Source organism: Typopeltis vanoorti, chromosome 18, assembly GCF_054136105.1.
Source record: "Typopeltis vanoorti isolate ZY-2024b chromosome 18, IOZ_Tvanoo_1.0, whole genome shotgun sequence".
NCBI classification, from domain to species: domain Eukaryota; kingdom Metazoa; phylum Arthropoda; class Arachnida; order Uropygi; family Thelyphonidae; genus Typopeltis; species Typopeltis vanoorti.
This window is the reverse complement of record NC_143566.1, coordinates 47,181,890-47,205,273: the sequence shown is the minus strand read 5'-3', so window position 1 is coordinate 47,205,273 and position 23,384 is coordinate 47,181,890. Positions and strand designations below refer to the sequence as shown.

General features: G+C 37.2%; 1 protein-coding gene across 7 annotated transcripts in view; it reads right to left on the bottom strand.

Moving 5' to 3' along the window:
* The window catches only part of LOC150096631 (b(0,+)-type amino acid transporter 1-like), a 347,057-nt gene that overhangs the window by 101,406 nt on the left and 222,267 nt on the right, over positions 1 to 23,384 (bottom strand). For all 7 annotated transcript variants that reach the window (XM_090408724.1, XM_090408727.1, XM_090408729.1 and 4 more), the window contains one exon: positions 14,944 to 15,067. In XM_090408724.1, the coding sequence (XP_090264850.1) occupies positions 14,944 to 15,067 (124 nt within the window). The remainder of the gene's footprint in view (positions 1 to 14,943; positions 15,068 to 23,384) is intronic.

Below are 23,384 nucleotides of genomic sequence, written 5' to 3'. Positions count from 1 at the left end.
ATGATACTGCTGGATTTTGCAAAGACATTTGATAAATACCACATGGAAATCTGTTATGCAAATTAGAACAGATGGGGATGGATATGACACAAGTGGATAAGAAGGTGGCTGTTAGATATCAAAAGGTGGTATAAGGAGGGGGGGGGGGGAGTGAGGCAAAAATAGGTGACTAGCGGTGTACATAAATGATATAGGAAATAACCTGAAAGGAAATATTCAGTTGTTTGCTGATTATGTGAAATTGCAGGACAGTTATATAGGCTGTCAGGATGGGCAAAAGATAATGGGTATCAGTTTAATGTGGAGAAATGTCAAGTTATGCATTTTGGAATAAATAAATTATAAGTTATGTATCACATTGATGGCACTGCACTCCAGGAAATAGACGAAACTAGAGATTTAGAGGTGGTGATAGACAGAGTTATAATTTATTTATTCCGTATTCTTGGCTTTTATTCTTGGCTACTGAAGAACACAATAACAAGTAGATATAAGGAAGTTATTCCTCTTTATAATACCTAGATATGTCCACATCTGAATTACTGTGCTCAGATCTGGTATTCTGGATTTCTTGGGGATGAGGAAGAAGTGGAGAAGATTCAGAGGTGAGCAACCGAGGTGGTGAGTGGTCTGTTCCCTATGAAGATAGATTGAGGGTGTGTGGATGGCAGAAGTTGATTGATAGGGAAAAAAGAGAATATATGATAGAAACATTTAAGTTGCTTTTAAAGAGTTTTTATAGGATTCATGCAGAGGAAATGTTTCAGCACTTGACTGGAGGAGTCATCTCTGGAAGTTGAATAAAGGTGTGGTTAGTAAGGGTGTGAAGACTAGATTTTTTGCTTGGAGAGTTGTGAATGGAATGGGTTGCCAGAATCTGTTGCGAGTTTGTTATCTGTTAATGGGTTCAAGGAGAGGTATGATAGATTGTGTGGATAGTCGAGTCTCCCATAATGAGTCTTCAGACACCATGGAGGTGCCTGTACAGTAATAATAAATCTAGATCACACCATAAATTCTTATGATGTTCTTTCTATTGTTTCTCTTGTATTATATTGATTTGTACTAGCTCTTTCTTCATTGTTTTTAATTTCCTTGATCAGTGAAAATAAAATAACAAAACAGGTAATGCAGTTTAATTATTTAGGTTGCATGATAATATATCTAAAATACAAACATATAGATGAAAAAATAAATTTCAGAAAATTTGTGGAATAATTAAGATGACATTGAATTTTAAAACAAGATGAGAAACTCAACTCAAATTTTACAAAGTAATAGCTGCTCCTACTCTACTACATGGTTAAGAAATATGGATTAAAAAGAAAGATCAAAGTAAAATACAGGTGGCAGAAATGAGATTTTTAAAAGCAAATAAAGGATGCAAAAAATTAGACCCAGATAATAAATGAAGGCATTAGAAGGGAACTGGATTTTTGCAATGTAAATGAAAAGATCAAGGAATATAGAGAGAAATGGATAGAGCATTTATATAAGATGGAAAGATATCGTCTACCAAAAGAAGTGGATAAAAGGAAAGGGGGGAGAGAGAGAGAGAGGAAGATCAACTGCAAGATAAAAAGACCAGTGAAGCCAGAACAACCAAATGTTTTATAAGAAGGAAAGTGATCTTTTTCTTGATCTTTTCATTTACATTGTAAATATCTAGTTCTCTTCTAATGCCATCATTTTTTATATGGTCTAATTTTGTGCATCCTTTACGTGAACTAATTTTATATGGCTAACATTTAATTCAGTTTGAGTATCTCAATATTTAGCATGTAGCAGATGACTGATTAAAATACCCCATTTTTCTACACATTGCTATTAAATTCAAAATCAATATCCATGCATTAATAGTCTGCTATTGCTTATAGCAAAATGCGAATAAAACATGGGATGCTTACAACTTCAGCATCATGACACTCATATTAGCACCACTGTCACAAACCATTACATGGATGCATGAAATATGTATATCCCAAATGTCCTGTGAAGCTAATGAAACTTGTTTATGCATTGGCATGTTGATATATATATATCCAATGCAAGAAAATATATTTAGTGTCTGCAATCTTGTTTTTTAATAGTTATTATCTTATCAGTTAAATATCTGGAATTATTTTTTTCTATAAAATACTTTCTTTCAGGAAAATTGTTTTAGCTTATATTATTCACTCTTAAAATTTGCCATACTAAATGAGTGGAGTATTGGAGTAAAAGATTGGAGTACAGCATATATCTTGGGGTGGTACAAGAAAAAATTGCATACACATACGTGATAAATCGTGTAAGATGCAAGCATAGCAATGAATTTGTAAAACAAAATAGTGAAACTAAAATATCAAACCAGAATGTAGGAACAAGTAAGCAGTCAGAATTCTGTAGTAAATCCACAAAAACAAACATAATTAGTTGTTAGAGTAATTAGATGTTATAGAAAAATCTAAAAAATGGAATATAGATGACAAATATGCAAAATCTTTGCTGGTTTCAATTTCTTGAATGTGGATGCAAAAGACTTCATCTACCTCCATATTCATGTAACCTAGATATGAAGATACTTTGTACAAACTCATACTTGGTAGAAGATTAAAACTAGAGTACAATTTCCTTTTCAGTATAGTTTTCCTTGCAATAACTCACTAATTCAAAATCCTGCCAACCTTTCCATCTTGTTGCTATATAACCATGCTTCTCCAAATATGTCCAATATCACTCTTTGAGGTGATTACACCTATATTTTCTTTACTTCAGTTCCTGAAGAGTTGAGGGATGCCATACATCACCTGCACCAGTTTTCATATCTTCTTTTAAATTCATTCACGCTAGATATTCATTCATGCATTCACCATTTCAAAAAAAGCAAACTGTTCCACTCACACTAACTACTCCAGGAAAAAAGAACCTAACTCTCAACCCTTTATTAACTGCACACAAACCTAATTTCCACAAAAGCCTCCTTGTCCTCTCCTCCACAAAATGAAAAATTTAATCAACCAATATCCAATAACACTCTTTTAGAAATGTATAAGCCTCTATCTCCCACATACTGCAGTCCACATGCTCTCACAATTTGTCCTCATAATTTATATTCCATAATCCCAATTACCATCTTTGTAACTCTTCTTTGCACCCTTTTCATAACCTTTTACAATCCTCTCAGAACCCAGGAGATAAAATTAGTGCACAGTTTTGGTCTAGATGTGGTTGCATTATGGACTTCGAAAGGAGTAAAATAACTTCCTTATCTTTACATGTCAATGTTCGTTTCATCTTTGCAATTATCCATTGAGTTGTATTTTCAGTTTCTACTATGTGTTTCTATTTGCATTTCTACTATGCAGTTTCTACTTTGAACTCCAGTTTCGTATCCATCATAATTTCCAAGATCCCTAGTCTAAAGTTTCTTCAATATGCTGTTAGACATCTCATCACAACAAAGTGCATTACTTTAACTTGATAACATTGAACTGACAGCCATTTATCATTTATCCATAGTTCTAGCTAGTTCAAATCATTCTGCAATTGATTATCAGTAGCATTCCAGATTGTCATGCCTATCTTTGCATCATCAGCAAACAATTGAACACCTCCTGTCAGATCTTTCTCAATATCATTAATGTATAAATGAACAACAGAGGTCCTGGTCCCACTTATCCAAGTTGATAGTGTATTTTTAATCTTGCTTCCTTATTCAACAGCTGTTCATGTGATCTCTATTAAATGACGCAGTAAAGTCAAACAGTATCAGGATATATCTAATTTAGCCATAACATTATTATAAAACATGAGCAAATTGCTCAAAAATGATCTCCTTTAGTAAACCCATGCTGTTCCTGAGAAGTATGCTTGTCTTAACCCCTTTCTAAATGCTAGTTGTTAGCTTGCTTGAAATCTTCACTATCACTTCATAAATTCTTATCTGGGTTATGTAACAACTCTAGAACCTCCTTCATGCATTTCTATCTCTTCATCCAAAGTAGTGATAGGACTGTGTACCATGTTACAGGTTGATAAATCAAGTGAGCACTCACCATCTGAGCAATTGCATCTGCTTCTGACACAAGTGTACCATATGCACACAATAAAGTTATTCTTCCATGTTCATTCATTTTTTTTTCTACTCATAGCATAATGATAAAATTCTTTTTTATCACAATGCTGCCTTTAGCCTGCACAGCCAATTTCTTTACATACTCTGGCTTAGTTTTCTTTACAACACTGGTTTTCTGTCCTGCACCTTTAAGTATTTCATAACTCCTCACATCCTTATTCTCACAAAAATTTCACATCATCATCTTATGGATCTCTTGTTTAATACAGTTGTACACTCATTTCATTCCCATCCTGTTCATTGACCTCTAGGAACACACTCATTCCATCACTTTGCTCTGTCATATCATTTATCATAGTACACCTATCCTGCTACCACATGTGCTTTTTTATGATCTTCAGTCTCTTTTCCCCCTCCACCCTTTAAAAGTGCTTTCATGACATGTTCAAGAGGACAATATAACATCTATCTCTTGAATGATCTCATTTTAATCCTGATTAGGACACTAGGAACTTTTATAAAAGACTAAGAAGGTGATCTAAGTTGGTCTAATATGCAAGTAGCCGTTTTTCTCCCAGAAAATCCACTTTTTCAAAACAGATAGACTAAAATAAATAAGTAATTAAAAGGACCATGTAAAAATAGTGCTAGTATCAAGACACTATAATAATTCTAAAGCAGGATTTTGAGCTAGCTGAAAGAGTGAGCAGATAATTGCTACCATAATTCATCTTGTGCTGTCTCCACAGTATCCTCTTCTTCCAAATTTCATGTTTAATCATTTATTCATCCATTTGACACCTACTTTATTCAGGTCTTTTGACCTTCAGGATACATCCACACATCAATGTTATTAAATATTGTTTAATGAATTGGTTTAATATATCTAAATGCAAGATGCATCAAATCTGGAATCCACAGATGAGAAGCTGCATACTTTATTACTGCAATTTTACTGTAAGGAGTGGAGAAGTCAAGGGATCCTGGGAATAAGAGTCCAGAGAAATTTTAAGTTTAAGGCAAAAGCAGTGAAGACAGCCTAGAGCGTTTGTTGGAATATCAAGAAGGAAGGATTTGACCAACAGAGATAAGAAGGTAACCAAGGCCTTATACAATTCCACTGTATAAGGCTCTGATCAGATCACATCTGATCAGAGCCGTGTATATATATATATATATATATATATATATATATATATATATGACATCTGGATTATTGTCCTCAGATCTGGTCATTTGAAATGGATAAAGCCTTAAGAGGGTACAAAGATGGGACATTCCACAGTCCTGTTAACAAAAATTATAACAGGACTGTAGAATGTTGGTTATGAGGATAGATGGAGGACATGTGATCAGAGTTTGATGGATAGAAGATGAATGAGTGATAACCGACGACACATTTAAGTATATGAGAGAGAGAGAGAGAGAGAAAGAGAGAGTTAAAAACTGGATGCCAACAGGGAGATTTTTCAAGGACCAAGGGGAAAAGATAGAGACCAGGACTTGCAAGTTGCAAAAGGGAGTGGTGAGTAAGAGCATGAGCTTTACTGTATGAAGTCATAGGAGTATAGCATGTACTGCTTATGAGTATAGTAAGAATGCATAAAGTAAATTAATTTAAAGAGTGATATGATAGACGATCGCCTAATGCTGACCCTGTAGAGATCCTAAATAACACTGACAGTAACAAAAAATATTCCATAGTCAGTCATAAATATCTAGAAGTTGTTTATTCATTCATAAAATCAAACAAGTGCTTAGATTTCAAACTTTTTTTTTTTTTTTTTTAATTTTCTACTACATGATTAGAGGTATGGAGATTCAAAGTTTAATTCTGGAGAATGAGAGCGATTTGAAATACTAGACAAAACAATTGAGAAATACTTCAGTTTTTAAACATTTCATTACTATCACTTTCTATAAACTTTCACTAGGAGCACTTCAAATTTTATATTTGTATTAATATTCAAACTGTTAGCCCAAGGCATTTGACCATCTTAAAGCAATGGTTAACTTTTTATGCTTCATGTATCCCCCCACCCAGAAATATGTACCCGTGTATAGATAGATATAACAATGGGAATAGAATAGAATAGAATAAAACACACACACACACACACACACACACACACACACACACACACACACACTAAATTTTGTATTCATAAATTACATATATCGATAAACACAAAGAGTAACAAACAATTTAACAAATCTCATAAAATTATAAACATTTTAGTGGGTAATCAGCGAGATGATTGCACTCATTTACGCTTGCACAGTTCATCAATGGTTGGGGGTTATCTTGCTAAGGTAGAGTTGCAAGTCATCAACATCCAGCCTGTTCCTACAATTATTTTTTAAAGCAGTCAAAGATGAAAAACCAATTTCACATAAACAAGTTGTTGTGCAAGGTAACAAATATTTGACTTAAATTTTTGACAAAGTTGGATATTCCTTCTCCATTCCAAACCAAAAACTAATGAATGGCTTTTTGGAATGAATGCTTTTTAAACTATTGTCACACGATATCTCAACTCTTCTTTATTGGACAACGGAAGCTTACATTTTTCCAAATCAAATGTGAAAGGGAGGGAGAGTCTCGAATCCATTTTTGTGTTTCATCAGGGAGTGGAAAATACTGCCTTATGAGTTTTAAGAGTGCTTAAGTGAAAGATTCTTATTATTCAGGTCTCCATGGAGTAAAGACTCATCACAGAAGGTCCTTCCTAGGAAACACAAAGTCTATCATACCACTCCTTGAACTCTATGACTGTTCTTGCTCTCTCACCAATCTATCAGACAATGCATTCCACGGTTCCACCACCCTTCATGCAAAGAAACCACTCCTCACCCTCTTGCTCACAGTTTCCTTTCGTAACTTCCAGGGATGGCCTCTTGTCATCACTCCTTCCCACTGTTCAACCAAGCAAAAGAACTCCCCAGTGTCAACCCTGTAACCACCTCTCAACAGTTTAAAAGTCTCAATCATATCACCTCTCTCTTCCTCCTATCCTCCAAACTCTGCAGTCCACATTCCCTCAGCTGATCCTCATAACTATCGTAGTACAGTCCTGAAACCATCTTTGTTATCTGCCTTTGTACCCTTTCCACAGTTAATTTATCCCCTTCAAATCCTGTGGACCAAATCTGAGAACAATAGTCTAAGTGTGATCTGATCAGAGACTTATACAACGGAATGATAACCCTTTTATCTCTGCAGGTCAGTGTCCTTCTCATAATTGCAGCAATCCTCTGTGTTACCTTCACCACCTTTGCAATATGTCCCCTAAATTTCAGGTTTCTATCAATCATCAACCCCAGATCTCTTGTCTCCCCTACTTCCACCAGTATAACTCCTCTCATAGGGTATGCAGCATCCCATCGATGTTTCCCAAACCTCAAGACCTTACATTTTGCTGCATACACCGATACTCCCCCATTCATTTGCCCATCTATCTAGCTTATTCAAATCTTCTTGCAAGGCTACCACATCTGTACTATTACTAATAATCCTTCGCAGCTACGCATCATCCTCTTGCTCATGGCTTCCTTTCGTACTTTCCAGGGATGGTCCCCTTGTCATAGCTCGTTCCTGCTGCTCCACCAAGTGAAAGAACTCTTCAGTGTCCAACCTGTAACTGCCTCTCAACAGTTTAAAAGTCTCGATCATATCACCTCTCCTTCTTCGATCCACTAAACTCTGCAGTCCACATTCCCTCAGCTGATTCACATAATTAACATTGTACAGTCCTGAAACCATCTTTCAGGACTGTACAATTGTTATCTGCCTCTGCACCCTTTCCACAGTTAATTTATCCCTTTCAAATCCTGGGGACTAAATTTGAGAACAATAGTCTACGTGTGGTCTGATCAGGGTCTTATACAAGGAAATGATAACTCTTCTATCTCTGCAGGTAAGCGTACTTCTCAGTATTGCAAAAATCCTATGGGTTACCTTCATCACCTTTGTAATATGCCCCCCGAATTTCAGTTTTCTATTGATCATCACCCCTAGATGTCTTGTCTGCCCTACTTCCTCAAGTACAGTTCCTCCAATCAAGTATTCAGCCTCCCATCGATGTATCCCAAACTTCGAGACTTTACATTTTGCTGCATTAAACCGATACCCCCATTTCTTTATTTAGCATTCAGCTAAGAAGAATATATGCATACAATGTGGTATCAAAAAGTTTCAAGACTAGCTCTGTTTATGAGAAATTACTTTATTTATCTACATTTACACACTATCACCTTCAAAATAGTCCCCATGCATAGCAATACAGGGCTCCCAGCATTCCTACCACTTCTGGAATATGTCCTAGAAGTTTTCCTTTCGAAACGTGTCAAGCACCTGCGATTTGCGCTGGATCTCCGCAATGGTGTCAAAACTATGACCTTTAAGCTGGATCTTCATCTTCGGGAAGAGGGCAAAGTCCACAGGAGCCAAATCTGGTGAGTAGGGTGGATGCTGAAGTGATATCATGTTGTTTCCGGCAAGAAACTCACATGTGAGGAAAGTTTGGTGATGGCACATTGTCGTCGTGGAGCATCCAGTTTTTTTGCGCACCACAGATTTGGTCACTTTTGCCAAATGTCCTCCCTCAGATGCCTTAAAACCTGGCAGCAGAACTGATATCTGACCCCTGGAAACAAATTCTCGATGCACAATGCCGTGAATGTTGAAAAAGATGATGAGCATGCACTTGGTCGAGCTGCGGACCTGCCTCGCCTTTTTCAGTTGTGAAGATGATGGGCTCTTCCATTGTGAAGACTGTTGCTTCGTCTCAGGGTCGTACCTGTACACCCAAGTTTCGTCACCAGTAATGATCCTCAACATGATGGATGGGTCATCCACAGCACACTGATGGAGTTCTTGGCAGACTTTGATGCGGTGTTCCTTCTGTTCCTGGGTCAGCAGCCTGGGGACGAACTTGGCAGTAACACAGCACATGTTCAAATCACACGTGAGGATTGCCTGGACTGTTCCGTACGACACACCACCAATGGCAGCAATATTGTGGAGTGTTCTCCGACGATCCTCATACACAAGTTGCCGAATGGTTTCGACATTTTTGGGGGTTGAGCTCGTTGAAGGTCTTTCTGATCTCTCGTTGTCTTCCAGTGATGTTCTTCCGCTCTTGAAGCACATGTGCCACTCAAAACACCTCGAACGACTCATTGCAGCATCGGCATAAACTTGCCAAATCATGTCAAACGTCTCTGTGGCAAATTTACCCAGTTTCATGCAGAATTTCATGTTCGCTCTTTGTTCTAACTTGCTGTCCATGATGAAATCACAGATGTGGTGATGCACGTGTCAGAATAGCACCAGTTGCACAGCTCCCGATGTACACAGGATGATGTCTTTTGGCACAGTGACTTATGAAGGTCGGTGCTCCCTGTGACTGTGCATGCAGCCTTGTGCTGCCATATTACAAAACTAGTCTCAAAACCTTTTGATACCACTTCGTATGCTACCATAAACACAAAAAAAACACACACAAGACAACAAAATGTATAAAAGAATAGAATAGTGTGAAGTGACACTGCAGTCATATATGCATATAAAAATATACAAATAAGCATAAAATTAAGTTTAAGTTCGACAAACCGTCAACAGAAATCACTGGAAACTGTTATAAAGTCAGATACTGATCCCATGAAGGCTCTGTGAGGACAGTCAAATGTGATATGTTGCATAGTTTTGTTATCCTCACCACAGTCCCAAGATGAGTCTGGTCTTATTTGCCCATCTGTCTAGTTTATTCAAATCCTCTTGCAGGGCTGCCACATCTGTACTATTACTAATAACCCTTCACATCTTCATCGCATCTGCAAACAACAGAATATCCCTTTGCAATTCATTGACAACGTCATTGATATAAAGGTTGAACAATGCAGGTCCCAGTACTGAGCCCTGTGGAACCCCACTTGTAACCATCTGCTTCCTTGATATTGCCCCACCATACACAACTCTGTCTGATACTTATCAGACAGCCAATCCTGAATCCAGTTGACTGACCCAACACCTAAACCCATGCGCTGTAACTTAAATATCAGCTTATGTGGCACCCTGTCAAATGACTTTGCAAAATTGACTTATCAACTGCTTTTGTCACTTTATTATAAAAGGCAATCATATAACTTAAGCAAGATCGCCTCTTAACAAATCCATCTTGATTCTCACAGATAACATTACGCTCATCTGCCCAACATTGTATATAGTCCCTCACTAATTTGTCCAAGATTTTTAACAACTACTGATGACACACAAACTGGCCTATAATTAGATACTTCCAGTCTGCTACCACCCTTATGCAATGGCACTATCTTATCTTCCTTCCATTTCTTGGGCACCTTTCTCGTAGCCAGACTTTCATTGAAAAGACAGGTCAAAGGAGCTGTCATTTCTTTAGCACATTCTCTCAAAACCTGTGGTGAAATACCATCCAGTCCCACAGCTTTACTGACATCCAGAGTATTCAGTATTTGGAACACACTCTTCTCTTGCACCTCTTAACTCTTGAACCTGCCCTACCCCTCTTTTGTGTATGAAATACACCAATAAAGTGTATTTCCTCTGCATTTCCTGTGTCCTCTGCATCAGTCACTTTATTTCCATTTTTATCCCACAGTGTCATTCTTCCACAATAATTTCTCTCCTACTGGCCACATAGCTAAAAAATTCCTTAGGATTATCTTTGGATCTTAGTGTCAGTCTCTTCTCATATTCCAGTTTCACTTTAATTACCATATTAGTCACTCTCCTGGCCTGAGTCCTATATTCTTCATGCATCTGCTCTCCACCCCTCTCCTTATATCTCTTCCATAACCTTTTTTTCACCTGCAGTTCTTGTTTGATATTGTTTGTCATATGCTTTACACCAAACTGTGTCTGCTTCTTCACTCATGGAATACAGCTTACTATTGCTGCTAACAAATATTCCTTCACCATTTCCCAAGCACGAATGATATCCCGGCCTTCCAATTCCACCCTCCATGAAACTGTCCCAATTTGATATCTAAGATTATTATAATCACCTGCCTTATAATTCCACATATGTTCCCTTTTCTTTGATACTCCTGTGTGTGTCTATTCATCTTCCAGGTCAAAATCACATGGTCGCTTTCTCCAACTGGTGGGAGAGATGTCATCTCAGTTATTATCAACTCTTCTGATGCTATAACCAAATCCAAAACTCTTGAACCTCTTGTTCCCTCTATTACATGTTGTCTAAGACATCTGTCCTTAAAGAATTCTAGAAATTCCATTCCCTTATTATTACATGCATTTTCCCCTTCCCAGCTTATACTGCTATATAAGCTGGGAAGGGGAAAAATCTCCCATAAGAATCATTCTTCTTGCACTTGCCAAGCTCAAAACATCTCCTGCTCCCCACCCTCTGTACTCCTTGGCTTGTAGCAACACCCCATTAAATATCCTGTCTTGCCCACCTCTACCTCACACCAGATGGTTCAAAACCATTAGTGTCACTGCCTTCCAAAGCCTACACTCTTAGAAGACAAGTCATCACTTATCATAAGCAGTACTCCACCATCGTGTTTTCCCCTCCTTTCCTGCCAAAAAATGCTCTACCCTGCTACTTCTATTCCTGTTATTATATCATCTTCTGTCAACCACGTCTCAGTGTCCCAATAATCTTGGCCAGGCTGATGCTATCAGTACCACCAATTCATCTCCTTTATTCTGGATACTCTTGGTATTAGTATAAAGTATAAAAATGTCACTGCTTCTATACTTATTATCCCCACCAGACCTCACTGGACTCAGTGTTACCTGAGATTGTCCCCCTTCTCCCAAGCACCCACCCCTGCTATCACCCCAGAAACTCTAGTTTCCCTGCATTGACACACCAATTCATTCAGAAAACAGCAATCTCTTTAGATGTCTATGTTCTTCCTCATTCAAATGCAAGCGGTCTCTCACATACAGTTCCTTTCTGTCCTCAAATGCCCTCCAAGCATCCATATATTCCAATCCTCTCTTCTGTTTCATTCTAGCTATTATGCTATTCATTATTACTGCTCTTTTGCTCAGCTCGTCATTATCATACCCGAGTCACACACACTATTTTCCTCTCTGCATTTTCTTTTTTTACAACCTCAAGCATGAATCTCAGATCTCTCGCCTCTATTTACACTGCCTCTCAAGTCATTCGTGCCCACCATCACAATCATTTCATCCACTCTTTCCCCCTGCTAATTGCCATAGCCACACTTTCTATCGTTCCTCCTGGCAAACACTCCTCTGGCATCCTATCTTGCACACCACAATTGTTGTCTGATGTCTTCAAAGTCTGCAATTGTTTGCACATTTTCTTTAATAAATGAATACAGTCACTGAAACTAGTCACAGTTGTTCTTTTTAATTCTGTTTTCCCAAAGATAAATTTTATCATGGCCTCTGTTTTCTTCTCAACATAGAACACATCAACGTTGTCTCCCTGCAATGATAAGTTCCAAATATTAATTTTTTAAAAAATATCAGCCAAATATCTTAACTGTAAAAGCCATTCTAAGTCTTGTGGTTTCAATGAAAGTCAAAACTTTTGGTCCATGGAAAAAAAAAAAAAAAAGGCATACTTCGTTGTGGAGTTCAAATAAATGGCAAAGAACATTCCCTCATGACAACCAACATACATCTGTGAGAAGCAGCAACCTCTTATGCAGGCTACCCATTTCTTCACAAATAATTTTAAAAAAGTCAAGACTTCAATGGTCAGGTTTTGATGAAATTAACCTTTTGTACACTTTCATCAAGAAATCTTTAAATCATCAGGGAGAAATTTAGCTAACAGCACTTCATGGTGAAGACAATAATGAGTGAAACTGTGCAACTTGTTTTATACGACCTGCTAGTCCTGTGATATAACCACTCATTCCTTTCCTTCGTTAGTACATACAGAAATACAATTTTTCCATTCAAGGTTGTTTTCAGCAAAAAATGAATCAATCATTAAAAATATCCTCACTTGTAGAAGTTTTGAGAGGCTTACAAAATAAAATATCTTCAAATATTGCACCCAGAAATTTTCAACTCACAAAAACAAGTAATTGAGCTAACCCAGCTACATCTGTTGACTCATCAAACTTGTATGGCAAAACCACAGGCTACATTGAATAGCTTGAATGAGTTGGTCCTTAATATTACAGGACCTATCTTTAATTCTCCTGGAAACTGAGTTGTTTGACAAAGGAATGGTTCTGACAAGGTTTGACTCCTTTTGACCAAACATACAAAAAGATATTTCTTCAGCTGCTGGAAGAATGAGTGACTCGCCTATTGTGCGAGTAGTGAAGGGGAGGGAGGATTGACAAACATGTATAGACATGAACTACGGCACAATATATTGTAGCTCAGTTCTCAGAAATTAATTAGTATCAGTAGTGCCAAGTTAGCGACTTTGTTACTAGATCTAGTGACTTTGAGCTCTCATGGCATACCCCCAAAAATTTTACTATGAACCCCCAAGAGGTATGCATACACCACGTTGAGAACCCCTACCTTAAAGAATCATAGTTAAAGCTTTTACTGTGAGCTAAGTAAGCCTTGAAATATAACAAGATATAATAAATAAAATATAATAGGATTTGAAAAATGAGTTGATCAGAATGAGAAGTGAAATGAAAAATATGCATAGTGAGATAAGTTTGGGATAAGAATGGAGACGAGTATAAAAGGGTTAGAACAAAGGAAAGCAGAGAAAAAGGGGTAACAAATGACTTGAGAATAGCGATGTATGGAGATTAAATTATTAGAGGTTTGGTAAATGAAATTTCATAAGGTGTGTTTTCCAGGAGGAAGAATTAGCAGGATAAGTGATGTTTTAGATAAGAGAAGCAGACGAGCAAGTGAGCTGGTGGTTGTTGGAACAAATGATTGGACATAAAAAGAATGGATATCTGTAAATTGTTGAGGAGAGTGAGAGATAACAGTGTGGTTAGATAAAGTGTGGTCAGTGTGTTGTCTGGCTATGATAGTGGTGACTTGAGATGGAGAGCAAGAATTATGAATGGTATGTTGGCAAAGCTGTGTGAGAAGAGAGCGGAGTTTGTGAATGTGTGGGAAGCATTTGAAGGAAAGATGGAAGTATACAAAAGTGACTGGTTACATTTGAATGGATTTGGTGAGTCAGACTCTACTGCTGCAAGGAGAAACGAGCGATGTGAGCAAGAGAGCAGAAGAAATAAGAGGAGAAGCAAGTGATCAGGAGAGAGAAACTGGTGAGACTAAAGTTATTGTAAATGAGAATAGTAGTACTGTGATTGAAATGATTGAACAAGAATTTAAGATGGACAGGGAAATGGAGTTGGAAGTAGTAGTAGTGAATGTGTGTATGGGAATGGGATGGCCTAAGATGTATGAGATGTAACTAAGTCTTTTACATTATGAAGACAACTGGGAATGGTTGTGAGGAAATCGCAGCCTACAAGTGGCATGGGAAGGACCAGTTATACGCCTAAAAATTTATTTTCCTTATTTCCAAATACGGTCTCTTCATTCTAATCTATACTGCCATAATTAAAATCATTCATAATAATCAGCTTTCCCTTGTTCACTAACCCAAGTTGCTTATACATTTCTTCATCACCACCCTCCACATTCCCTGGCCTATAGCAACATCCAACTAAATATCTCTTCCCATCAACTTCCACATCACACTATACTGACTTGAAGCCATTGCCACTATTTACATTGTTAAATTTTTTTTTTTTTCCGGCAGGACATTTAATATCCATTATGATTTAATTTAATGGTAAATTATTAAAAAAAGCAATATAAAATTCAGCAGAAAATTAGCATAAAGGTAATATCCAAAATATAATTTGTCATATCTTAGTTCACATATCTGAAAACTTACCACAGCTACTGCTTCTGAAGCCAACAACTCAGAAGGTGAAAGTACAGTAAGATATGATATATTGGCAAGAACATAACACAGGGTTACGAGAGGAATTCCAACAATTATGGCTCGAGGAAGATTTCTGTTTACATAAAAAATTTCTTATGCATTTTCAACAAAAAAAAAAGCTTAAGAATAAAATAATGAAATGATGCTTAAATTGTAATATTACTATTAACATCAAATCACACAAGAATACATTTATCATTATAATTCCTGATGTGTACAGTAATAAGAAATTTTTTTTTTTTTTTTTTTTTTTTTTTTTTTTATGTGGTTTCCACCACATAATGCTTCTATAAAGCTATAGTTCATTCATATCATTGGTGGCTAAAGACTTTTTTAAAAATTTTTTTTATTATATATATTTTTTTTCATTTAATTTTACATAGTCCCAAAACCCTGCTCTAAAAAAACAAACATGGAACTTTTTCAAGCCACTTTAGGCCTCCATTAAGCAGGGAGATGGTCTCATACATAATCTTTAACCACATAATCAAGTTTACATTATTATCTGATGAAGAATTTCCTTCAGTATTATCCACCATTTGTTAATTGTCCAATACTTTATAGTTTGGTCTTCTAAGACAGTAAACTATATCAATCCACTTGATCCTTGATGTACACTAAGACAGTAAACCATATCAATCCACTTGATCCTTGATGTACACTAAGACAGTAAACCATATCAATCCACTTGATCCTTGATGTACAGGATATTATGATAATATCAAATCATTCAACTTACATTACTACTTTTTTTTCAATAGTTTTCCTCCAAATTACTGTTATTTATAGGGGTTAACTAGTTAAGGTTTCTGGTGTGTAGAATAGTAAATATTTGGCTGCTTTTATTTATTTTTATTTTATTATTTATGTATTGTTATTTTTGAAGGTCAAAGCTAATTATGAGAGAAAGCTAGCTGAACAGGCTAAAAGAAATACTAGAATTGTTTTGCTATGTGGCAGGTAAAAAGTAGAATGACTATGGAAGGATGACTTGAAAACGTCCTGATGGTAGGGAGGTAACAGAAGCAAACAAATAGTTAATTTTTTCAAGGATGCACCATTTAGGTGGTGATAATGCAATGCCAGATGCGACACTGACCAATGAGAGAACAGAGGTTGAAGGACTGAAGGTGTTTAGAATATTCAGAAACTCAATGCAAACACTGCTATAGGATTAGGTGGCATATAGTCTTATATGTTACATGTATGTACCAGTGAATAATTAGCACTGACCAGGCTGTTAAAGCCACAGTACTGGGAAGGTACCAGCAGAGTGGAGGGGGGGGAGGGAGGGAAGGAAATGTTGTCTTACTGCATAAAGGAGACTCCAAGACAGAAGTAGCAAATTAAGGCTATTTTGTATCTCAAAGAGTGATACAGATTAGTGAAGATATTGGAGTAAAATTGGCAAAGAACAGAATTCAAGACTGGGTGGATAGAAATATGATACTGTACTTTATAAAAGGCAATAGTAATTTGCTAACTTTTTATAATAAAATGACAAGAAATGGATACTGATGGCCTTTGCAAAGGCATTGCACAGGATTCCATATAAAACTGTTGCATAAATTGAAGCAAATAGTGATCTGGATTAGTGGTTGCTGATACACAGATATTAGTTTATGGAGGAGTTGAGTCCAGAAGAAGGTAAGTGACTAGTGGTGTACCACTGGGCTCAGTACTTGGTCCTCTGTTATTTAATTTGCACAACTATGACATAAGAAATAATTTGACAGGAAATATTCAGTTGTTTGTTTATGATGCAATAATGGCTAAGTATAAGATGTACTTTGGGAAGAAAAGATCACAAGCTGTGTAGTACTATATTGATGGAACTGAAATGCAGGAAATTGATGAGGCTAAGAACTTTGGGGATGTAGCCAAAATAGCACATTAGATTAAAAGGTTCTTGAAAAACATAATAATAAACACTAACAAACAGGGATAGGGAGGTTATCATTCTCCTTTATAAGGCTTCAATAAGACCATATCGAGACTACTGCATGCAGATCTGTCAAATGGACTCCATGGAGATGAAAAATGGTAGAGAGGATTCAGAAGGGAGTGACAAATATTGTGGCAGGTATATGGAATGCTCCCTATGAGAACAGATTGAATGTTTGTGGGCTTCAAAAACTAGCTGAAAGGCAAAGAGATATGATGGAAACATATGAGTATAATTTATTAAAAAGGTTTAATAGGATTGATATTGAATACTATTTTTTTAAGTATGTGGTAGAAAGGTAGAGAATGAGGAGTAACCTGTAGGAATTGTGTAATAGTGTGATTAGCAACTCTTACACAATTCCCACAGGTGACTTCTCATGATTAGCAAGCAGAGCAGAAGGACTAGATTTTTTGCTTGGACTGTGGTAAATGTGTGAAAGTGGTTGCTAGAGATGATTGTTAGTGTTTTATCAATAAATGAGTTTAAAGAGAAGGCATGATAGGTATTGAGTGAATAATGGCTAGCATCTGAATAACAGGTCGCCCATGATGAGTCTTCTGATCCCATGAAGATACCTGTATAATAATAATAATTAATCAGGTATTCTTATGAAAAACTGTGATATTAGGAGGATCATATTAAATGGCAGAGCATGACACATTGTAGTTCTTTTAAACTGGAAGATATTCAAAAATGATTAAAGACTTAATGATGTTTAATAATTACAGAAGAAAAATATTACAGAAAGTCGGTAGCAGTGTGCCTCAAGGAACTGTTCTAGGATTTTTTTTTTTTTATCTTATGTTAATACAATGGTGTCCAAAAGCTAAAAACGAACTACATTTTTACCTGTATATGAAAATATTTTCTTGATTACAACCAAATGTGGACAAATTTATTTTCAGCCTACTAATAAATTATATTACAAAAAATATGTTATAAATTTTGTACAAATTAAATTGCAATATTTTTGTTGGCAAAAGTTACAGATGTCCTAAGACGTAGTTAAGGAATTAACGTACAGTGCTTACAGAAAACTGTGTAGAGAGACATTTCAGTATGGAATATGTCCACCGTGAACTGTGAGGTAGCTCTCAACATTGTACCATGCTTAGCACCAAGTGATTCAGGAGTATTGAGGCAAACTAGCCCACTCCTGCTTCAGAGCAAGGATAATGCCTTGTTTGTTTTCTGGAGGAGAATTTCTAGCAGCAATGCATCTTCCTATTGTGTCCCAAATGTTTGGAAAGCATTATGGCCTCTTTATTCGATTAATATTCTTGGTCTACAGAAGTATTTCCACTGCTCGTGTATGATGTGGTGTGGCACTGTCATCCACAAAAATGAGTTCTTCGCCTACAGAACCGCGGAACAATTGAACATGACATTGAAGAGCTTCATTGCAACGTCATTCACCAGTCATAGCAACTTTTTCCAGCACTTGTAACATGTAGCTCAGTACATCCATTAAGCATAATACCTCCCCAAACCATGTCTCCAGCACCTATCACTTTCATAGCAGATCAAGTGTTGTCTAGAATTGGAGGAAAGACTAAAACAACTCTCATCTCTAAAGATTACATTAGCCCATTGGTGTATTGTCCAATTTTTATGGATACAACGACAAAATGCAATGAGCTGTGGAAAAAGGATGCAGACTACAGGCCTTCAGGTGTATAAGGCCTACTTGTTGCAGGAATCTTGCCACAGTTTGTCGAGATATACACACACCTGTGCTAGAATGGAGCTCACCTGCTGTGGTGCATCAATTATGTTTTGCTGTTATAACAAAAAATCTGTCTTAATGCTCCATGGAGAATCTCTTAGCAAAGATCTAGAATGCAGTTCACTGCACAGAGCCTGGATACCACACCATGTGAGATTTCAAACTCCCTGGCAATATCAGTAATTCTGTGGCCTTCAAGCTTTCCAATAATTCTTCTGCATTGTGAAATTATCTAGATGATGTCTCTGAGACATACCAGAAATCCAAGTCTGAAACTTTATTCCTTCATGAAAAGAGCTTCCTTCAAACACAATTCGCATAGCACAGCTTTTTTGATTTTTATCCTGTTGAGTGCTACCACATGACCCCTATGCGAGTGATTCAAAAATTTGAATGTGTACTCACTTTCTACTCAAAATCATCAGTCATACAAATTGCCACAAAATTCATCTGAATTTGAGGGTTGTAATATTCAGAAATAGTGTTTGTCCTTAGGTGTTTTGGAAACCAGTGTAATACTGAGGAAAGATTGAATGGGGATATTTAGTTGTTTGCAAATGATGCAAAGTTGAGAAGAACTATGAGAAATAGAGTAGATGCAGTGGCTTTACAAGAGAACTAGACAGGGTGAATGGACATAGGAGTCGAGTTCCCAGTTCAATGTTGCAAAAAAAAAAAAGTGTAAGGTTTAAAAATTTGGAAAAGAAAGATGAGATGTGGAGTATACTTAGTGGAGATATATTGGAGGAGGTGGAGGAAATAAGATATGGGTGTGATGGTGGATAGGAATCTAAAATTTAGAGTACATTTCTAAAACTGAAGACAACACAATAAATTCTGGCAATGATGAGGAGGATACCAACTTGTAGAAGTTAAGGATATTCTGATTCCATTGTATAAGGCCTTGATTAGGTCCACATATGAACTACTGTACACAGATTTGGTCAACTGGTTTTCAAAAGGATTAAGAGGTAGTAGAAAGGTTATGGAAACAAATGAAGGTGTTTTCTTGTCTCTGGAATGTTGAGTATGAAGAAAGGTTGAGAAGATGCAATTTACAGAGTCTAGTGAATAGGAGGAGAGGTGATATGATAGAGATGTATGAGTTGGTAAGGAGTTCTTATCAAATTAATGTTGAAGTTTTTCCTACAATGTTGGAGGTGGGAAGATGAGGTCATCCCCTGGAAACTATAGGTGTGAGCAAAAGAGTGAGAAACAGGTTTTTCGCACGTAGAATGGTGAATGATTGGAATGCATTGCCTCAGACTGCGGTGTCTGCAAAGAACATGAATGCATTTAAGGCACTGCATAATTCACTGTGTATGACAGGAGGCTCTCCCATGATGAGTAACTCTGTGAAGGTCTGGGGATATTAACAACAAACAGCGATATCACTATCAATTTTAAAGGTGAGTTTTTAATTGATTTAAATTTCTTATGTTACCAATTTACCTTTTAATTCACTGTTGCTTAAATGATGCTGATATTACAATGGAGAAACAAAATGGATTTTTTTAATGAACTAATTATTTTCTCAATGTATTTTTTTATTTATTAAATCTTCTGCAGTAATGTTATAAGGGTACATAAGCTTGAGATCAAGAATCAGTTCTACTTGTTGGGAACATCTAGTTAGATCTTACTATGAAAAGACGATCATGAGTTAGATGATATCAGTTAGATCACACTATTCGAGGAAGGTATGGAGAAGTCACATCTAAAGAGTGGTATCAGTGAAACTTGTTACAGATTCAGGAACGAGATGCTGTGTTTGTATGCAAATGCTAGGAGTATAACAGAAACAAGGAAAATGGTTGCATTGATTGAGTTCGTTTGCCCAAAAATTGTTGGAATAAGTGAGACAGTTGGATGAGGATGACATCCTGACAGGAATAGTTGATGTTTTATTTCATGATGGTAGAAAAAGTGTTATGTCCATGTAAGGGGGAAATAGTGGCAGTCTTTTTGAGGCAGTATGGTGTAGGATAGAGGTGAACCAAATGAAATACTTAGTCATATATTACTACAGACCTGGTAATGTGGAGGGTAGTGACTATGAAACACATAAGCAAATTAGCTAAGCAAACAAAAAAAAGGATGATCATTATGGAAGATTTTAATTATGGCAATATATATTGGGATGACAGGATAGCAATTGGAGATGAAGAAAATTAGTTTCTGAGATGCAACTACCTCAGGCAGTATGTAACAGAGAGCATACAAGGATTGAGGGTATTGGATTTGATCAGATGATGTTATTATAAATGAGGCCATGAAATCTCCCTCCAGTTCATGAGTGACCATGAAGTGATTACCAGGGTCGTTGCCTGCATGTGAGAAAAAGGTATATGCGGAACTACAAGACTGGTGATTACGAGAAGCTCAGGAGATAGCTTGCAGCTGTAGCATGAAATGAGAAGTTGATGAAAAGGAAATCAATGCTACTTGGGTGATATACAATAACTATCTGGTAGCTACAAGTGATGCCTAAATGTATTCCAAGGTTCAGAAGGTTAAATAAGGTAGATGTGAAATGGATGAATGAAAAGATTAAAGCATGCAATAGAGAGGGGGGGGAGGCATTATGGAGGCACCATAAGATGAGCAGTAATAATCAATTCCATGACTAGTACAAAGAATAGGCAAGGAGGACGACTTGATTGGTAAGGGTAGCAAAAGTGCAGTATGAGCAGCAGGAGGTAATGAAGAGAAAAATTATTATGGTAGGATAACATTGATCGGAGAAAATGGTATAAGGACAATTGCTGCAAAGGATATAGTTGTCCTTATATTTAATGAACAATTGGTAAAGGTCTTTCATCCTTGTGAATGTGACATCATGGGGAGTTTGAGAACAGTGGATGATGAGGAAGAGAGCAACTGAGTGAGCAAGAGGTATGTGTGGAAATGAGCAAACTTATTTTTAATATTTAATAAGGCTGTGGAACTTGATGATATATCACCACATATTTTGAAGGAGTGTGCAAGCAAATTGACATATGCCTTGACATATTTTTTTAATATGAGTCTTACATTGGGTCAAGTTCCAAATGAATGGAAGGAAGGCAAGATTGTACAGTTTCATAATGGAAGTGACAGGACTCTAGCATCAAATTATAGGCCCAGGTGTAATGGTTAAAGTGTTGGAGAGGTTGGCGAGAACCAGGATCTAGGATTGGGTTGACAACAATTATTTTTGATGGACAGCATGGATTTACTAAAAGGAAGTCATGTTTTAGTAATCTACTTATTATAATAAGGTGACAGCTGTACTGGACGAAGGAGAATGATACACAATGGTATACACTGAGTTACCTTTGCATTAGGAACTCCCCCCCCCTGATTTACATATTTTGTGTGATAACAAAGTACCACACGATATCAATGTTATGTGTGGCTACTATACATGAGCACACCTATCCTCTGTATGTAAATTGGTTTTCCAGTAATGAGAAAACGTGGTGACCTAATCCAATTTGATCATGGACAGATAGTTGGGGCCCAGAGAGCAGATGACAGTATTTTGGAAACAGCTGCACTTGTTGGTTGCTCCCATACTACTGTATCAAAGGTACCACCAAGACTGGATAAACGATGAACAGTTATCCAGCAGAAGGGCTCAGAGTGGTCAGCGACGCGTGGTTGATCCTAGAGGTGAGCTTCAGGTGTCATGACTGGTATCGCAGTAATGCCGCACAACAGTCACACAGCTCATCGACCAGTACAATAGCAGGGAAATTCAACCCACTTCCACATGCAACATACCATGCTTTGCCTGAGGTTCACAGCCAGAAACCAACAAGGTTACCCATGATAAAAGAGAGGCATTGCAAACAACACCTCACATGCACCAAGAAACATAGGCAATGAACCTCAACGGATGGAAGGAGGTCATCTGGAGTGATGAGTCCCATGTCCTGCTGCATCATGTTGATAGCCAGGCTTGTATCTGAATAAACAGCATGAAGCCCTATACCCCGGTTGCACTGTTGAGTTTCAACAAGCCCATGGAGGTGGTGTAATGGTCTGGGAAGCTTTTTCCTGGCATGGCCTAGGTCCACTGGTTATCATCCCACAAATCCTGAATGGTGAGTGTTAGATGGACCTGTTAGCCAACCATTTCCTTCCCTATCTGTAGAAGGTCTACCCTGACCACAGTACCATCTTTCAACAGGACAATGCACCTTGTCATCAGGCTTGGCAACTACTGAGAGGTTTGAGAAATAACACATTTCCCACATTGCCTTGGCTCCCAAAGTACTCTGACTGTAATAACCCAACTGAACGTGTGTAGGATATACTAGGAAACTGAGTGCGAGAACTGCTGATCCTCCTCCTCCTCCTCCATAGAACGAGTGTGAATTGACTGAGTTGCTGCAGCAGACATGGGTTGAGCTACATGTGGAGGATTTTCGACACCTTTGTGGAATCTGTTCTTAGACGTCTGCAAGCAGTGTGACTGCACAGATATTATATTTTGCAAAGGTTTTTATTTGATTACCACAATATCTAACTCCATCCACTCTAGTTTCACTTGAGAGTGAAACTAGAGTGGATGGGGTTGGATATTAGACTAGTGCATTGCATTGGAGACTAGCCATCTGATAGATGTCAGCAAGTTGTGTATGGAAGAGCAATATCCCAGAAGATGAAAGTCGCCAGTGGAGTGCCACACGGGTCTGTTTTATGACCATTGCTATTTAACCTGTATGTTAA